General features: G+C 35.2%; 4 protein-coding genes across 4 annotated transcripts in view; 1 reads left to right on the top strand and 3 right to left on the bottom strand.

Moving 5' to 3' along the window:
* Positions 1–3,660: 3,660 nt before the first annotated feature.
* Positions 3,661–5,838, bottom strand: LOC134261818 (uncharacterized). The gene has a single exon (XM_062744214.1). The coding sequence runs from the start codon at positions 5,836–5,838 to the stop codon at positions 3,661–3,663; it is 2,178 nt and encodes a 725-aa protein (XP_062600198.1).
* Positions 5,839–6,861: 1,023 nt separating this feature from the next.
* Positions 6,862–8,679, bottom strand: LOC134261817 (uncharacterized). Its single transcript, XM_062744213.1, has one exon. It carries the CDS (start codon positions 8,677–8,679, stop codon positions 6,862–6,864), a length of 1,818 nt encoding a protein of 605 aa, XP_062600197.1.
* A 145-nt stretch (positions 8,680–8,824) lies between these two features.
* Positions 8,825–11,053, bottom strand: LOC134261816 (uncharacterized). Its single transcript, XM_062744212.1, has 2 exons — positions 10,850–11,053; positions 8,825–10,693 (listed from the first exon to the last, which is right to left on the bottom strand). The coding sequence occupies exon 2, from the start codon at positions 10,601–10,603 to the stop codon at positions 8,825–8,827; it is 1,779 nt and encodes a 592-aa protein (XP_062600196.1). The 5' UTR covers positions 10,604–10,693; positions 10,850–11,053.
* A 4,065-nt stretch (positions 11,054–15,118) lies between these two features.
* LOC134261815 (uncharacterized) overlaps positions 15,119–18,950 on the top strand; it is a 35,791-nt gene continuing 31,959 nt past the window's right edge. The window contains exon 1 of the mRNA XM_062744211.1: positions 15,119–15,366. Within this exon, the coding sequence (XP_062600195.1) occupies positions 15,303–15,366 (64 nt within the window). The 5' untranslated portion in view covers positions 15,119–15,302. The remainder of the gene's footprint in view (positions 15,367–18,950) is intronic.

The following is an 18,950-nucleotide window of genomic DNA, read 5'->3' as shown; positions in this document are numbered from 1 at the left end:
GTTTTTAAATTTTTTAAGTGTGTGCGACTTTACGAACAAAATTAATTTTTTGAATGAAGACTTTCTTTGAATATATCTTTTACGTGTGTAAATATCTTTCTTGTTCAAGGCGTCGCACATACCTAAAATCGCCGATAACGATGCTAAAAATGTCACTTTTAGGCGTTTTCTTGTAAACTTAGTCACTTTAAACCTTTATTTCTCTGCATATTACTTAAATCAACATATCAATTTAACCATAAAAGAAAAGTATAAATTCTTATCTTTCAAAAAATATCAATTTCATTGAGGTTTATTGGCGTTTAAATTGTAACAAAAACGGGGGCCAAACTATAATAGAAACCCTATATAGTTCTTTGTCAACAATCTCAATAGTTTCTCCGTTCAAATTCCATATTTCATTATCACAAATTTTCCCCCCATTTCTAAATATAACAATTTTAGTCTTTTCTATATTGATTGTAAGGTCCCATTTTGTAGTATAATTATACAATGAATTTAACATAGACTGTAATTCATCTACACTTTCTGCAAAAATTACCATATCATCAGCGTACATGAGTGCAAAAAGGTTTAGTTCTATCTACTGAATCAAACCCTTTTTTAAAATCAATAAAACAACAATACAAGCGTTTTTTCTTACGTAATGTGATACCAATTATAGAAGAGAGACAAAATATGGCATCTGTAGTTCCCCTATTTGGTTGAAACCCAAACTGAGCATCTGTAATAATGTTATTATCATTTGACCATGCGAGTAAACTCTGATTTAGAATTGACGTGAATAATTTTCAAAAAACAACTGATTCAGCTAATGCCTCTGTAGTTATTTGGGTCTGACATGTCTCCCTTTTTAAATATAGGAACTATTATGCTCTCTGACCACATTCGTGGGAAAAAAACAGACAATAATATTCTGCTAAACAATTTACATAGATAAGGCATTAATATTTCTTTAAATTCTATAAAATATTCGTTAATTATTAAGTCTGTTCCATGTGATTTTTCTTTCTATACAAATCTGTGACAATAAGACAAGTGAATGGTTGAAGGAAAAAAAAGAAAGAATTTTTAAATAACGTTAAGAAGGAAGGAAGAGAAGTTTTGTCAAAGAATAAGTTGGAAAAAAATATATTGTTTCAAAATCACTTGAAAATTATAAAATAACGACAAGACAGTGTTAAGGCAATGATGGATTGTGGGACTGTGAAAGTAAAGTTGACATTACATTAGAAAAGATAAATAAGAAGAAGGAAAAAATCGCAGCAGTAAAAAAGCAATTAAATCAATAAAACAATATTTCCCCTTAAAACAGAACATAAATGTTTAATTAAAGTTTCAGAGAAAGGAAAAGTCTTTAGTATAGAAATATTAATTGAAAACTTGAAGAGTATCATAAAATTGAAAAGGGAAAGTACCCAACAGGAAGACTTAGTGATTCCATCTTCTCTAGTTAGAAAACATATCATATATGTCTGGACAAACAACGAATACGAGAATATTGAATGGAATGGGGAAATCCTTGCTTATGAGAATGGAAAGTAATTTTTGATTACTTCAGTATTTAGCATTTTGATATGAAGTTTATACTAAACTCATTTTAAAGTGGTTTAGTGTGTTTGCATGTAAGTAAATCACACAATGAAAATTTTTTAAATCCCCAAACCTATATAAGATGTGCATTTTGTTTACAGGGTCAAGTTATATTTTATTTCTTCGTCATGAATTATTAATATTTTGAAAACAATATTTCAATTTGATTCAATCAAAAAGGAATAAAGAAGAAGGCATATGTTAAATATCATTTTTCATTTGACTTGACTTTGTAAACATTGCGAGACTTTGTGCTAATGAATTTTAGTATGCCTGCATTACTGATTACTAGGGCCATATATTTCATTATAAATATGTAACATAAGAATATTTATTCCTTAATATAAGTATTTATTTCATTTTCAGACAATACACAGTTGGATCACTGCTGCACAAATTTTTGAAAAAGACTATAAGGTTTATTGATTTTTTTTTAGAGTTATCTTCCTTAAAAATGCAATTATTTATAATTTCGTTTTTTTTTCCATACTATTAATATATCAATATTCAATGCAGTGTTAAGTAATATTTGTAGAAAGGTATTTGAAAATCTTAAATATTGTTTTAAAATTCTATCTTGAAAGGCTAAACTGTGTATTCGGTCATAGACCTAAAGTGAAGGGTCCATGATTCGGTTGAATAGCCAATCATTTGAAATCAAGTTGAACGGGTCTGCATATATATTTCAATGAAGTTTGCAACCAGTGATAATTTTTTTGAAACTTCATCTTGATTTAAGGAGATTCTTGCCTTGTCAGCCGCTCGAACTCCCGGACTGGCATGCATTGAAGGTTTTTTACGATTTCCAGCCGTTTTTACTTTCAGCATAGATCAGTACATTGTGCCTGTTGCAAAACTACGCTGTCTAAGTTTTTACTGCCAGAATCTTATATTAGAATTTTGATAATTTTGGGATTAAATGTTTATGTGTTTCTTTCAGTTAATTCTAACATAGAAAAACAATTCTGGAGTGGGACTTAAATAAGTAGTAAAAAACCGAGCCGGACCGGGAATATGAAACTGAAACTGGGTTTTTGCTAATTACTGAGAATTACTTCACACAATCAGTTGTCATAAAACTTAGTTACAGGTGTAACTATGCCTTGGCTGAGAGTTTCAACTCCGAAATTGACAAATGAAGTTTGCTTTATTTATAACATTTTGTATTTTAAACTGTGTCCATTTTGTTAAAATACAGGTTGAGTAAATTCAGCATGCAGATTGTTGATGGAAAAACATCAAAACGGGGCGAGGAAGACGACAAAACATGAATACCCAGATTTATGATCCCAAAGTTCTTTGGTACAAGCACATTATTTTTTTAAAAATCAAATAATAAGTATCATGAAATGTTACTTGAACAAACATTTACATTATTTAATGCTTGACTTGCTCGGGAGTCATTATTTTCAAAAGTATTCGTATACAATATTCAATTTTTTTGCATACTTCATAGGCTCAAGCTACTCAGCCTACCATGAGAAAATTAATAGATCTGCCATGAAGAAGAGGCGGGTTCTCAAGTTTCATCTTACAGATGGCAAGTATTGTATAGATCTAATTTTAAAGTATTCTTGATAAAGAAAAACATAAGGGTGTTTATAACGCCTCAATCATCGTTTAAGATTTTATTCAGTTGACATATAGATGATCTTACGATAAAGACTACAAACAAAAAGAACAAAACAAGACTGAATACACATCACTGACATTGACACTGAGTTTTGCAAGTTTAAAGTTAAATTTACATAAAGAAATATTTCCTAACTGAATTTATATAAAAAGAATGTACATTAAATTGATTTAGCATTGTTAACTCACTCTATTGTGGCTCTAAAGTCTCAAACATGATAGAAAAACAGTGGTGCGGCCGAGGCGCCAGTTGCGATCTTGAATGCACGAGAAACACTGAATAGTAACACAGGTAGTATTCGGATGTAAACGGTAGACTAAAACATTTCACACGGACAAAAACGGAATAACACAAAACAGTCTACGAACATATATACATATATGCCGTGTAACGGCACACTCCCCGCCTGTGATGTCCAACATCGCAAACAGTCTCTATGGTGAAAACAGCAAAACCACTTCTGTAACGGGTCTAACGTAGTTGATGACACGATCATTTCTCACTACACGAAGTTCAATTTTACGTACTTTTCCATCTTCACCCGGAAAGACACGGACAACAATACCCATCGGCCATTCATTCCTGACGGAGTCTTGATCCTTCAAGAGTACGACATCGCCTTCGGTAAGATTGTTACGAGGGTCCACCCACTTACGTCTTGACTGTAACAACTGGAGGTACTGTGAGCGCCACTTCCTCCAGAACTGGTCGGCTAAGATTTGTATGTATTTCCAATGGGACTTGTACATATCCTTCGTATCAAATGGCTCAAATGGTCCAACATCAAGTTCTGTCTTTTGTGTTAACAAGGTATATGGAGATAGTACAGAGGGTTGAGATGGATCCGTTGATACAGGTACTATTGGTCTACTGTTTATAATTGCAGTAACTTCCGCCATGAGGGTATTTAATACATCATGTGTAAGGTTTTTCTTTGTTTCCTTTAGAAGCATAGAATCCAAGATTCGTCGAGCGATGCCAATCATCCTCTCCCACACCCCTCCCATGTGGGAAGAGTTGGGAGGGTTGAAGATCCAAGAACATCCGCTGTCTTTAAGAAACTTCTTCACTTGCGAACTTTCTACGTTTACTGCGGTGATTCCTAGTGCGTCTGTACTGCCGACGAAGTTTGTACCTCTATCCGAGCGAAATTCTGTAACTTTTCCTCTTATGGCTATGAAACGTCTGAGGGCGTTGATAAACGTAGGTGATGACATATCTTCCTCTAGCTCTATATGTACGGCTCGACTTGTCAGGCAGGTGAATAAGATAGCCCAGCGTTTGCTATTAGCTGAACCTCCTCTGGTCTTGCGCGTAACAATCTCCCAAGGTCCGAATGTGTCCACGCCCACATAGGTAAATGGAGGTGAAGGTTTTGTACGGCATTCCGGAAGATTTCCCATCTTCTGATGTTCCAGTTTACCTCGGAGTTTTCTGCAGGTAACACACGAATGTATGACTGACGATATCAATCTCTTTCCACCAATCACCCAATATCCAGACGAGCGAACGGCTCCCTCAGTTAAGTGTCTCCCCTGGTGCTTCACAACTTCATGACAATGTAGAACAAGGAGACGAGCTAGGTAAGTTCTTCCGTGAATAATGATTGGGCCATGTTCATCACACAGGGCGTCTCCAGTACGAATTCTCCCTCCTAGTCGTATGATTCCATCATGAAGGTAAGGATCCAGGTAGCGTAACGAGCTATCTTTAGATACTGGTTTGTCGTTGGCCAAGTTTGTGATTTCCGCAGAGAATGTTTCATTTTGACAGAGTTTCACTAAGAACAGTTCTGTTGCACGGTTCATGTGTACAGGATCCAACAATGGTAAACCAAGTTTCTTTGTCACAACTTTTCGGAGAACAGTAATTGCTCTGACTAAGGATGTCCATGAGGAAAATCTATCTATCCTGGTGTAAACTTCATGAGCGTTGAAACACGTTTTCTGTACAACAATGTTAGCGTTTCTAATTTCGCTGTCTTTTTCTGGGTCAATAAGTGGAAAATCCTCCTTTTCTAATAGATGACTCTGTTGTTGTAAACAAACAGGTCCTTGAAGCCAAATGCTGTGAGGTAGTTCATTCGCTAGAATTCCTCTGCTCCCGATATCCGCGGGATTTTCCTCAGTGGAAATATAGTTCCACTGCTCTGGAGCTGAGTGCTGACGGATACGCTGTACTCGGTTAGCGACGTAAGTATGAAAACGTTTGGTTTGGTTGTAGATGTATCCAAGGACTATGCGACTATCTGTATAGAACTTCACTTCATGGATAGTAGTGTCTATGTGTTTTAACACAAATGCTGCGAGTTCTGTACACAAAACTGCTGCACACAGTTCAAGTCTGGGAATAGTGTGACCATGTTGGGGTGAAAGTTTCGACTTCCCCATCAAAAATCCAACCTGTATGCGTGCATTGTCATTTGGTATCACACGTAAGTAAGCCACTGCACAAATGGCTTTTTCGGAAGCATCTGAGAAGAAGTGTATCTCCTTTCGATTGTCTTCTCCCAGGGAAATTGGCACGATAGTTCTAGAAATCTGTAAACTTGACAGATGGTGTAAGGTGTTGCACCAAGTTTTCCATCCATTAGCGATATTCATTGGAACCATGTCGTCCCATCCAACAGGTAAGTTTATCACTTCACGAAATAAGAATCTGCCTTGCAGAATCACAGCTCAGCAATGTTAAGGACCAATATGGAAAGTGTAACCTTTGCACCGTTTTAATATGTATTGCTTCTTTTTAAAAAATTTAACAAAGCAACTGCATACTTGTAGAAAATGTAATATAGCTATCAATAATGGATAGGACTGGGCCGTAGTTATTACCAGTTATATCGCACGTATCAGCTGTTTGTCACGTGACTTGTATATAAATAGAATTGTTAAGCTGAATGTAGGAAATGGGATAGTGCAAGGGCATTCGCTTGTTTTTCAAGAAAAAAATTGATACACATTAAAAGAGGTTTATATCCTCTACCCAAAAAGTGCTGGGAGCTAGTCAGTGCTGTTTGCGAAGTACTTAAAATTTTGCCGAAAATGCTAATAATAGCTAAAAATTTCCACTTCGCTTAAATTCTGTTATAAATAAAATTAATGTTATGCAGACCAGGATTAGCTCCCAGCACTTTTCAAAATATACACTATATGAGCAATAAATATTCCAAATTTCAGCTCAGAACAAATAGTCTATGCCCTTGCACTTTTGATGTAAATCATGAATACGCTCATCGTTTTAGCGATATTCTCTATATTCCTTATCCCTGTGCAGCTTCAATGCTACTAGATAAATTCATATTCTATACACATTGTATCTAATAAATTATTTTCTTTTAGTTTTAATGATTAGGTCTAAAAATTAGCAGTGGTATCATATTTATTTAAGCATTCTTGTAATAATTAAACCAGTGAATCTACTCCTCTGGATCACTTGTGCTGCGTCATGTCAGGGCTGATGACGTCATATTTGACAAAAGGCTTTCTTCTATTACTCGACTGTATCGTTATCAAGTATTGCAATTTTACAAGATTTCATGATCAATCGATAAGAATAAATAAATTCAAGTGGTTATTTACGCATGATCATGTCGTTAATTAATTTTCGTGGCTTGTTAAATTTCAATGACGTCACAGTTAAACTTCCAATAGGATGTACAAGGAATGTGAACTCTGACCTTCCTTAACATAGCCGAGAGGGGATATAAATCCAAGTGGATCGTACAGACTGTTCAGACATGAAAGAATTCCTCTCTTTGTTAGCGGAGGGTCCCTGACCCTGGGTACAAACTGATAGGTGAATGCGTCGGACATTACATTCCACATGAGTCCCAGACTCCGTTGTAATGGTGCTGCATTCAAGTGTAAATTCACGTCAGATAAATCTTTAGCCCTGTCGCCTGGAGGTAGTACATCCATGATATACGAGCTGTTTGATGCAAACTTATGAAACCTCAAGTTCCCTTCTTCTTTGTGTGTAGTCTGTGTTTTCTGTAAGATTTCTAATGCTTCATTTTTTGTTTGGTAAGATGCGAGACCGTCATCTACATAGAAGTTTCTGTTAACGAATTCACGAACTCTTGGGTCACACTCCTTGATCTTAACACACTGTCTCAAACAATATGTTGCTACTGCCGGAGAAGGTGAGTTTCCAAATAGGTTAACACACATACGGTATTCCATTAAAGGTAGAGCTGGGTCGTTGTCTGTGAACCAAATAAATCGTACAAAGTTTCTGTGATCCTCTCGAATTTTGAATGAGTGAAACATTTGTTCAATATCACCTGTCACAGCTACTTTCTCTTTTCTAAATCTTAGTAGAATCCCATGTAGACTATTGGTAAGGTCGGGTCCACTTAAAAGAGCTGAATTCAGGGAGTGTCCCTGAAATACTGCAGATGAATCGAAAACCATACGTATTTGGTTTTGCTTTTTTGCGTGGTAGACGCCGAAGATCGGTAGGAACCAACACTCTTCCCCGTCCTTAAGCTCTGGTGCTTTTTCTGCATGTCCTTTAGAAAACACTTTGTTCATAAACGAGATTGCGTGTTCCATTTTCAACTTGTTCCTTTTACAAGAAGCTAGAAATGACAGAGTTCTTTTCATGGCTTGTTCACGATTATTCGGAAGTTTCTCTCTACTGGTCTTAAATGGAAGCGGAGCAGTCCAGTTTCCATTCTCATCTCTGTAACATTCATTGTCCATAATTTTTAGGAATTCTCGATCATTCACTGACAGGCCTGGTTCATTGTCCTGGGGCGTTTTCACAAAAATATCAGTAGTCATTATTTCCTCACTACAGAATGGGTTGTCTGCAACTTTAGACACATGTATGTAAGAAGGACAAGGTGGAAATGTCGAGCTTCTTCCTGATGGTAGAATGTGCGTTTTGTTGGTCACAATGTTCGTAGGTACATGTACCTTATCAAGACAACATTCTCCTATAACTGTCCATCCTAACGATAGTTTTTGTGCAAACGGAGCTCCATGAGGTCCAGTTCGCTGTGTTAAGACATGATGAGCATCTGGATGATCTCTTCCAATGAGTAACAAAATGTCTGCATCATCATTCAATTCTGGTATATGAGTGGCTAAGTCTGCTAGATGAGGGTATGCACGTGCCACATCTGGTGTAGGAATCTCCTCTCTGCAGTTGGGTATGTCATCACATTCTATCACAGACTGTAGATGAATTCGGTTTCCTTCTAATACTGGTTCTAACGTAAAGTTTGATGCACATCTGCCGGTGAGTGTCACAGAACCGTTGCATGATGATAATGTGTAAGTCACAGAGTCAGTGTTCATATCAAACATATTGAAAAACTGTGAACGAGCGAGTGTACGACTGCTTTGGTCATCAACTATGGCATAGATAGTCTTTTTCTCTGATGGACGATCAGTGGGATAAACGTTGACCAGAATAATTTTAGAGCACGATTTGCCCTTAAAGTTCATTCCACATATCACGGTACACTTATTCTGCACATCTGTCTTGTCCTGGTTGATTTTCTCCCCGCCTTGATCTGAGTGTTTGGATCTGTAGTAGTCATGGAGCGCAGTATGATGAGTGTCACTTTCACAAATCTCTACTGTTTTACAATCACGAGCTAAGACTGTGGTGTGTGTTGTGAATAGGGCACCTTTGTCCTCTGGGAGACACATACTTGTTTGGTTCCACTTCAGTTTTACATGACAGAACTGTAGTATTCTTGGTTTTCTTGTTCTGAATTGGTCCAGGGGTACTAAAAGATCCTTCATATTGAAATCCTGGATCATTTCTAATCTTACTCATTTCTTGTAAGAATTCCACGAAATAATCAAATGGTGGATATGGAACATCCAGTATGGCTTTGTAGCTTGCGGCACGGGTTGTCCATTTCTCTTGTAAGTTATAAGGCAGTTTATTCACAATAGGTATAATGCCAGAAGATGAGTCAAAGTAGGACAATAATGTCGAGTAGTTTGAATCTTCTTTTAAAGACTCGATTTCTGCTAGAATGTCGACTAATTCATACAAACGTTTATTGTCTTTATTACTAATTCTGGGAAAGTCTCTGAGTTTGTTCTTTAAAGAATGTTCTACTAATTCTGGGCTTCCATAACGCTCTTGGAGTCTTTTCCATATCCTATGAAGGCCTCGTTCTGGGTATGCTGTATTCGCTGCTCTGATATTGGCTGCAAACTTTGAGGGTTCTGGTCCTAAGAATTTCACTAGTAAGTCCATTTCTTCAAATGGTGTAACTCTCAATTCCTCTGTTATACTCTTGAAACTAGCTTTCCATGTGACAAATGTTTCTGGTTTATCACTGAACTGCGAAAATCTTGAGAATAACAGATCCTTCTTGAGTAGAAATCTTGTAAGATCACTGACAACATTCTGATCTTCAGAATTTTTCACACGTTGACTAACGAATTCTTTTGCCATAGGGTTAAGGTTAGACTGAGTCTCTTTCTGATGTGGTATGTCTTGATCAATCACAGGATCTATGGGACCATTATCACACTTTGAAGTTTGTTTACCGAAGACACTATTATCACTGTGATCACTGATGTAACGAGCAGTATACTGTTTGCGATTTATTGGTACATCGATATCTGATGGTATAACAGACCCTTGTCTAGTGTCCGACTCAAAGTTCTCTATTGCTTTCACTTCTGCTTCTACGAGTGCTGCTTTTCTTTTTTCTTCTAACAAGTGATGAGTAGCTTCAAGCTCTGCTTTCTTTCGTTCACTTTCAGCTTGTTGTTTTGCTTCATGTTCCTTAAGTGATGCTTTTTCTTTGAGGATCGCAAGTTCCTTCTCTCGGAATAGAATGTTAGCACGTTGTGTTTCTGCTTCCACACGTTTCTTGAACAGGATTGAATCAACACGGGATGACGACGTCCTTACTGAAGCGGACCTCCGTGAGGCAGTTTCTGTTGCTTCCATACGAGTATCCCTGATTCTTTTCCTTAATTCCTGAATAATACTTTTTCCTTTGTCAAAGGCAGCCGTGAGGGAGTCCAACTCCTGCTGGCTTTCTGTTGTATTTCTTCGGGTAAGATATTCACGAAATGACACACACTCTTCCTCATATCTATCTCCAAGATAGTCAAGTCTGGAACCCAGAACACGCAATGCTGGTGTATTATGACTAATGTTTTCTATTTCACTGGGAATGTTCTCTATATCAGTCCAAATTAAATCGATTTTTGAGTTGTATTTCTTAACTTCAGCATCGTACAGTTCTTTAGCTTTTACTGTCAATGTTCTTACTCGTTTCTCACTTGTTTCTGATGGTGTGGTGTTTCTTTCCTCCGTCGGCTCAGGGTCTGTTTCTTCTTTGACGCCGTCCTCGGTGGTGTGAGGGTCATCCGCTACCACGTTCTTCTTAGCCATGATGGTGTAGGTAATAGACCTTTATTATCACGCCTCAATCATCGTTTAAGATTTTATTCAGTTGACATATAGATGATCTTACGATAAAGGCTACAAACAAAAAGAACAAAACAAGACTGAATACACATCACTGACATTGACACTGAGTTTTGCAAGTTTAAAGTTAAATTTACATAAAGAAATATTTCCTAACTGAATTTATATAAAAAGAATGTACATTAAATTGATTTAGCATTGTTAACTCACTCTATTGTGGCTCTAAAGTCTCAAACATGATAGAAAAACAGTGGTGCGGCCGAGGCGCCAGTTGCGATCTTGAATGCACGAGAAACACTGAATAGTAACACAGGTAGTATTCGGATATAAACGGTAGACTAAAACATTTCACACGGACAAAAACGGAATAACACAAAACAGTCTACGAACATATATACATATATGCCGTGTAACGGCACAGTGTTTTTCAGTTCATAACTATTAACTGTGATTGCATTGTGTATTAATTTTCAAAATCAATTTATTCTTTGGTGACCGTGTGCTTCAAACTCATAATTTTTAACAAAAATATTGACTATATATTTGTCCAGATGTATAAAATGTTAATCATGGTATGAATTCTATTTCAGCAAGATTGTCATCTTCAATTTGAGGGATTCTCACCTAAAGTCCATTTACTGTTCCATATCAGGGAAAAGTTCATAAGCAGAAACATGCTATTAGGGGAAAAGGTACACATATCCTAAACCATAAATTAAGTATGATTCTGTATACATATACAGCTAAGCTAAATATGTAGCACTATAGTGTTCTTTTTGTAAACTGACTACCGAGTAGTCAGGAAAACCTATGATTTCTTTATATTTCAGGGATTTGTTCTTTATTTTTGTTAATTACCCTTAAAAAAACATTATTCTCAAACTGTAATTTTAGGGATTAGGCTTTTTGTTATAAGGGATACATGAACTAACCCATTGATTCTTCATATTATATGTCAATAACAAAAGGTCCACTTGTCTTATTAAATTAATACAATTTTTCTTTATGAGGTTAAAGTCATGAATGAAATTTTTATTTATTAATTAGATTGTGTATTGTTTTTATTCTTATTAATCATTGTACATGCATTGTAAATTCTGATAACAGATGAATTTGAAAATATTCATACTTAAGCATAGAACTAAAGATATACTTATAGATTTTTTTTTTCTTTTAGGAAAAGCATTAGAAGAATGCCTGCATGGGAAGAAAAGTTTTGGACTCTGAAAAGGGAGATGTCACAAAAACATTTTGACAGTTATTGATTTCCATTGAAACCAATATCAACAAGAGAGAGGAACATAGTAGTTTTATGTTGATTCACAACTTAAAATTCAAGAATGTACAGATGGTTTTATTATAAAACAAGTCAAGTTCGAAAAACATTTTCGTTAAATGTACTCTTTCTTGGATACTTATATGTGTATGTGATTTGCAGGATAGGATGTGGGCATCGTATACTGTCAGGAATCTTGATGTTTTTGATCTTATGTTTGTAAAAAATGTTTTGAATTGTAAAAAAACAAAGTTAAAGTCAACTTTTTGTTACTTTTTATACATTAGTTATGATGTCCAGATATCCGCAGTATTGACTTGGAAGAAAAAACTTATTTATAATTTGCATAAGGCTTCATTGACTAGAACGGAAAACAGAAATGGTTAACTTTTCAGGTAATTGAAGATGGTATTTGATTAAATTTAAGATCTGTAATTATCAGATTTAATATATCCTAAACACAGTGTTTAATGGTTGTAAATATTAACTTTACTTTTTTATAAAGTCAAGACAATGTGGGATATTACATCATTGACTTTTTTTCAGAAAAGTCAATTAAAGGTAGTGTACATAATAAATTTACATTATCTTTACTTGTTTTGTAAGCCGAATTTTCATGCAGTGAAAAATACTGATAATTCCCGTAAAACAACCTCCCAGTTCAAATAATGTTCAAAATATGAGATGGGGTCAATATTCAACAGGGTAAATTTTCAACTCGTTGAGGTCATCAAGGAAAAAAAAAAATATAAAGCCGTTGAAAAATGACCCCAGGTATAAATTGAACGACTTTTGGTCTCAGTTTTCAACGGAGAAAAAACACACCCGGTTCAATTTTCAGCTCGGGTCAATATTCAAAGTTACACCGGCACAACATCCATATTCCCTATAAAATCTTTAATTGATTGATTGATTGATTGTATATTGTTTAACGTCCCTCTTGAGACATATGGAGACGTCGCCTTATACCAGTGAAGGGCTTCAAATTTAGACCTATGCTCGGCACTCAGGGCCATTGAGTAGTGAGCGAGGGTCGAGCGCTTGGCGAAGGAACAGTCACTGCCTTTGTTTATGTCTTAGATATGACTCGGCGCCGCGAACGAGAATCGAACCCGTTCCTCCCGATCACGAAGCGAACTCTCTACCACTAGGCTACCGCGACCGGTATAAAAACTTTGAATGTTCACTGAATAGTAGAACATTGAGTAAGAAAGGTTTTTTTTCATTATTAATATAAGTTAAGTTTAAAGTGTATCTTGCAACAAAGTGTATATCATTATTCCATTTTAGAAAAAAAAAATATTTTCATAAGTTTACGGTTTTTTTTAATTTAATACGCAAGATGTTCGAATTAAAAAGTTAGTGAGCGAACTCAATCTTTCTTTTACGACTTTCAAGAAATTTAAAATAAGCTCTGTATCAAGTGTAAAAATATATATCTCTTAATTTGTGAAGTCTTGTTTCATTAGATTAAATCGAAACAAATTTACTTCCCTTTAAGATCAACATGTTTGTAAGCACAGAGGATACTAAACTTCAATACAACAACAAAAACATAACATTCCTAAAAAATACTACCTGTACGCGTTAAACAAAATATAAGTCCCATAACTACTCATTAAAAACCTTTTTCTATCACTGAACAATAATTTTTTTTTGTAACAGTTATTCTCGTTATGTAATTTCCTTTTGTTAACATTTTAATATCTTTGACCACTCAGCTGTGCTTTCAGAGGATCAGCAACTCTGAAGCGCATATGTCTTTCAATTACTTTTGTAAGATTTACATGTTTCAGGTTAACCGTTTCTTCACCGATTGTATTCATCACGTACAGAGTCCCTGTCACTCAAATATCTCCTGTACCATTACACACACATGCACGAACTACAGGAGACATGCTTTTTTATTCCTGTATTATTTTTATTTTATGTAGGATTTTTCCCGAGTATAATAAAAAATGTTCTGTGACGTTCTAACACTTCCAGGCGCGGATCCAGGATTTGGAGTTAGGGGAGGCGCCAAAATTAGGCAAGGGGTCTGAGGAGGCCCCCAGTGGGTCCAGGGCAAAGCCCTGGTGGGGGCCCAGGGGGCGAAGGCCCCGGAAGCTCCTGGATTCTAGAGATTTTGAAGGGTGAAAATGAGGTCTACCAAGTAGACATATTTGATTTACGCTAACTTTGACAATTTTAGGGGGGGGGGGCGCGCCGGGTGCGCCCCCCCTTAAATCCGCCACTGACTTCAACGTTTTTGTCGTTTACAATGAGGAATACTTCTCAATATGATTTTTTTCAACGAAGCAACATATTAAACAAATTAACTTGGACTATGAATCAATATAACAGATCTCATTTTTTCTTTTTGTCGTTTTTGCTCCATATTACAAAGAATTTGAAATCAAACATTATCATGATTATTTAATGTATCATTTATTCTCTGACATCACGATGTCAGGCTGTAAAAAGGATTAATATTTACATGATCCGAAACTATGTGATCATGCCTAGAGAGTTATATTTTGTGCAAGCTGATTTACAACGAAATGCATTCCCTGTATTTTATATGAAACAGAAAAAAGAAAGATATTACTGATGCAAAAAACTGCAGTGTTCACTTCCTTTATTATTTTGAATGGAACATATTTTTCAATATGATTCACCGTTTCAATTTGTCTGTGTATCCTTCTTTTTGCATTTCTATACTACTGTATCAGTCCATTTAGATTCTACAAAATGAAGGAATCGTTCTTTTTGCGCCAAATACCACTAGTAAGCTATATTCGCACCTTTTCTTTCGATTCTTCCATTGTATGAATGGCTGTGCTAACTTCCATGGAATTAAATAAAGTTTGTCCTTTTAATCTTACCTTAATGCGTCAGCAATTTTATCTACAAGTTTTATCTCATTCTTTTCAACAACATGTCGTGAAGTATTATACACTTTATTTATAGTCCCTTTATAATCTATAAAAGTGCAAACAGTTCATAAATAGAGAATATCTATATTGTGAGGTTTGATATTGGCTTCATCCAACGAGTTGAAATAGTAAGCAGAGCGAAATTACACTATTTTAAAGAATTGCATTGGATAAAGCCAATATCAAATCACACAATTATCAATGACTTATTTATCTCTAACGACTTTCGTTTTAATAAAACTTTGAGACGACCCCTGTGAAACTACATAAATCATTTCTAGTTGACGAATAACTTTATGATCTAGCACCTTTTGATGTTGACATGCCTCGAAAGAATGCAGATCATGTTCAAAATTTAAATTGTTTGCGTCTTTGAAAACATTATGTGTTAATTGCTGGAGCTTTTCATCGACCGAACCTCTGACTGAAAGTTGTAAGGACCATGGGATTGTGAAAATGAACTCTTTGTACAATGGCAGTACAAAACGTGTTAGGCAAGGCTAGAGGCCTTCTTGTAGATTCGTTGTTGATCCATGGTAAGTTACACCTATATTACTAGTTAGGCATACGTAATATGATAATTAAAAAGAAGCATTATTAAAACAATAACCTAACTGCTAGTCTTTATTTTCTCCGAAAGCAATTTAAAGAGGGAGGGGGGTCTGTCTTCAAGTAGCCAATACAGGTTCCTTGATAAAATAAGACTTTTCTTTGACATATACGAGTCTTTTTTCTTGTTTAAACGATATTATTTCTCTTCATCATTCATTTTTTAAGGCTATAATTTTCAAAAATAAAAGTTACAATTGAAATAAATTTTGAAGCGAGGGATACAGTATCGCGTCAAAACCGGAAGTGCTATTGATAAAGCATCTACCCGTGGATAAAGCATAAGTTAATCGAAGGGCCTGTATCACCTACATGTATGAGATAAATATACATATTCATCGAAATTGAGGCGGAATTCACCGGAAGGGCAGTGGACGTGAAGCGACATTGTGACGTCACAATCAAACAATGTTGAAACGGCCGAACCCAGCTATGCATTTGAAAAGAAAAAAATGTAAGAAAAACTTATTTCAAGGTTATTTTTAAACATCTGGAACGTCTTACACATAGCAAAACTCGAAAGGAAAACACGGAGATGACATACTTGTAATTTGGATTTTTTAAAATTTTCCATTAGGTACTGGTATATGCAAGTGTCTTAACTGATTACACTATTTTCAATGTCGCCTTCTGACATAGAAAGCAGTTTTGAAAATTGTGCAGACATTCTGTCATTAATTTGTTTCACTGATGATGATTTGTACATATTTTGTGTTTCAAATGAGAGTTAATGGATATTTTCATGCAGAGATTCACGAATTTGAATCCAGGCACACGAGTGTATCTGGTAGCTCCTCAGCATTAGTATGATCTCTTGGTCGCAGAACTTTATAACACGCTTTCTTTTGACAAAATCTTGATGTTCAAAATATTCTGTAATACAAAAAAAAATCATAGTAAAAAAGTTTCATAAATTTCTTAAGTGTATTTAGGTAGACAGTGAATATCTATCACCAGAATATATTGTGGTGGGGTGGGATGGGGGAATTGGCAGGGTTAGACTAAGATAACTTTATAGATATTTATTTACAGAAAATACACGTATTAAAAAATACACCCTCTTTTATTTAACCAGTTGGACTAAAATGAATAAAAAGAAGCAGATCATTTTAGAAAACGATTCGTAGTAAGCTAAAACTAATCAAGGTATCTTGTTGTTATCAAGGCGTTCTATTTCTGTGCGCGTGTTAGTGTCCTATAAATATCTCCAATTCATTTGGATTCAATTTTAATTTTCTGGCATTAACAAAAATTCTGAAATTTGGTACAGAAGTTGATATCAAGTTTTTCTACCCCCCCCCCCCCCCCGGAAAATGTTTAATTCCTTAAGACCATAGAGTTACGGTTCTATTTATTCTCGATATCACTGCAACGTCAGTGTGAGTATTTTTCTTTAGTATGTGTAGATAATATTGATCAATGTTGAAAAATTTTGCACAAGTCTTTAAAGATTTTGAATTTCTTTTAAAACGAAAGAAACAAAAAAAAAAAAAAAAAAGAAAGAAAGAAATCAAAGCTCGCACAAGTAAATAAATAAATAACCCCCCCTTCCCAATAAAAAAAAGAAAATACACACACATATATATATATATATATATATATATATATATATATACACACACACACATATATATATATATATATATATATATATATATATTTATGAAGCACAAATTACAACAACTCTTAAGCTAATATAACTGCCCTAAGTGAAGGAATATTAATATAGAAAGCACAGAGAAATCCACTTTTTTTACAAGGATACTCACTTCCGCCCCAGCCCGGGGTTGAACTCTCGACCTACGGAATCTGTCTCCTAGCAGTACAGGAACAGCGCGTTAGACCGCTCGGCTATCTAGGCAAGTTAAAAAAACTTGCTTTCCATGCCGATGGAATTCTCACAACGCTGCCCTACACTACACGGTCATTCAGAATGGAAGTGAGATACAGTTATTTGGACATTAGTTTTTAGAGGATTATTAACCAATACATGTTGTGATGAAATTAATTTTATTTATGAAGCACAAATTACAACAACTCTGAAACTAATATAACTGCCCTAAGTGAAGGAATATTAATATAGAAAGCACAGAGAAATCCACTTTTTTACAAGGATACTCACTTCCGCCCCAGCCCGGGGTTGAACTCTCGACCTACGGAATCTGTCTCCTAGCAGTACAGGAACAGCGCGTTAGACCGCTCGGCTATCTAGGCAAGTTAAATAACTTGCTTTCCATGCCGATGGAATTCTCACAACGCTGCCCTACACTACACGGTTATTTAGAATGGAAGTGAGATACAGTTATTTGGACATTAGTTTTTAGAGGATTATTAACCAATACATGTTGTGATGAAATTAATTTTATTTATGAAGCACAAATTACAACAACTCTGAAACTAGTATAACTGCCCTAAGTGAAGGAATATTAATATAGAAAGCACAGAGAAATCCACTTTTTTACAAGGATACTCACTTCCGCCCCAGCCCGAGGTTGAACTCTCGACCTACGGAATCTGTCTCCTAGCAGTACAGGAACAGCGCGTTAGACCGCTCGGCTATCTAGGCAAGTTAAAAAAAAAACTTGCTTTCCATGCCGATGGAATTCTCACAACGCTGCCCTACACTACACGGTCATTCAGAATGGAAGTGAGATACAGTTATTTGGACATTAGTTTTTAGAGGATTGTTAACCAATACATGTTGTGATGAAATTATATATATATATATATATATATATATATATATATATATATATATATATATATATATATATATATATATATATATATTAAGCAAAAAGGTATAATTACATAAAGAAAAGCATAATATATAGAGAATCGTACTTCTTTGAGTTTGAGTTATGTAAATTTTTTTTCGCAATAGCTGCGACCGTTCATTCCAGTAATAACAAACAAAGAAAGACATTTTATTGTTTATATTTATATCTGTTTAAATTATCATTTTTAGTAGGATTAATAATATTAATTATTGTGTTAATGATGCGAACGTCTTTGTACGTTTCATTGATGGAACGGCCACTGATTAAGAAATCTGTATAGGTCATATGCCTAATGTTATTCATGCAGTGATGAACGCAATGGGTTTTCTTAAGAAATAAAGAAGAAAATATTCAGTGGATGTAAATATTTAGTAATAAAATACAGCAAACATTAAGTTGAGAAGAAAATAAGTAAAAAATCATGCATGACCTTCTTACAGACATTGTCTCATACGCGAAGCGGTTTATAAAAAGCGTAAACTGCCCCAAGTTTTTTTATATCGGATAACATAAGTTGAAATTAGCTTCATTCCTTATAATTTAATTCCAGTGTAGACAATGAGACAATATTTCCTCCGGAAAAAGACTTCAAATTGAGCATTATTTTAAAAGTAACGTCAAGCGGAGTAATACATTTTTGACGTAACTCATTGTGACGTAGGCAAATCATGTTATCCAAAATAATATATGTTCCTCCGAATGATTCAGCCAATAAAATTGCTTGATAAAAG

This window comes from Saccostrea cucullata, unplaced genomic scaffold (genome assembly GCF_032062105.1).
Source record: "Saccostrea cucullata isolate Sc308-1 unplaced genomic scaffold, CSIRO_AGI_Scuc_v1 ctg1985, whole genome shotgun sequence".
Lineage (NCBI taxonomy): Eukaryota > Metazoa > Mollusca > Bivalvia > Ostreida > Ostreidae > Saccostrea > Saccostrea cuccullata.
The sequence above is the reverse complement of the archived record's forward strand: the minus strand, read 5'-3'. Positions and strand labels throughout refer to the sequence as shown.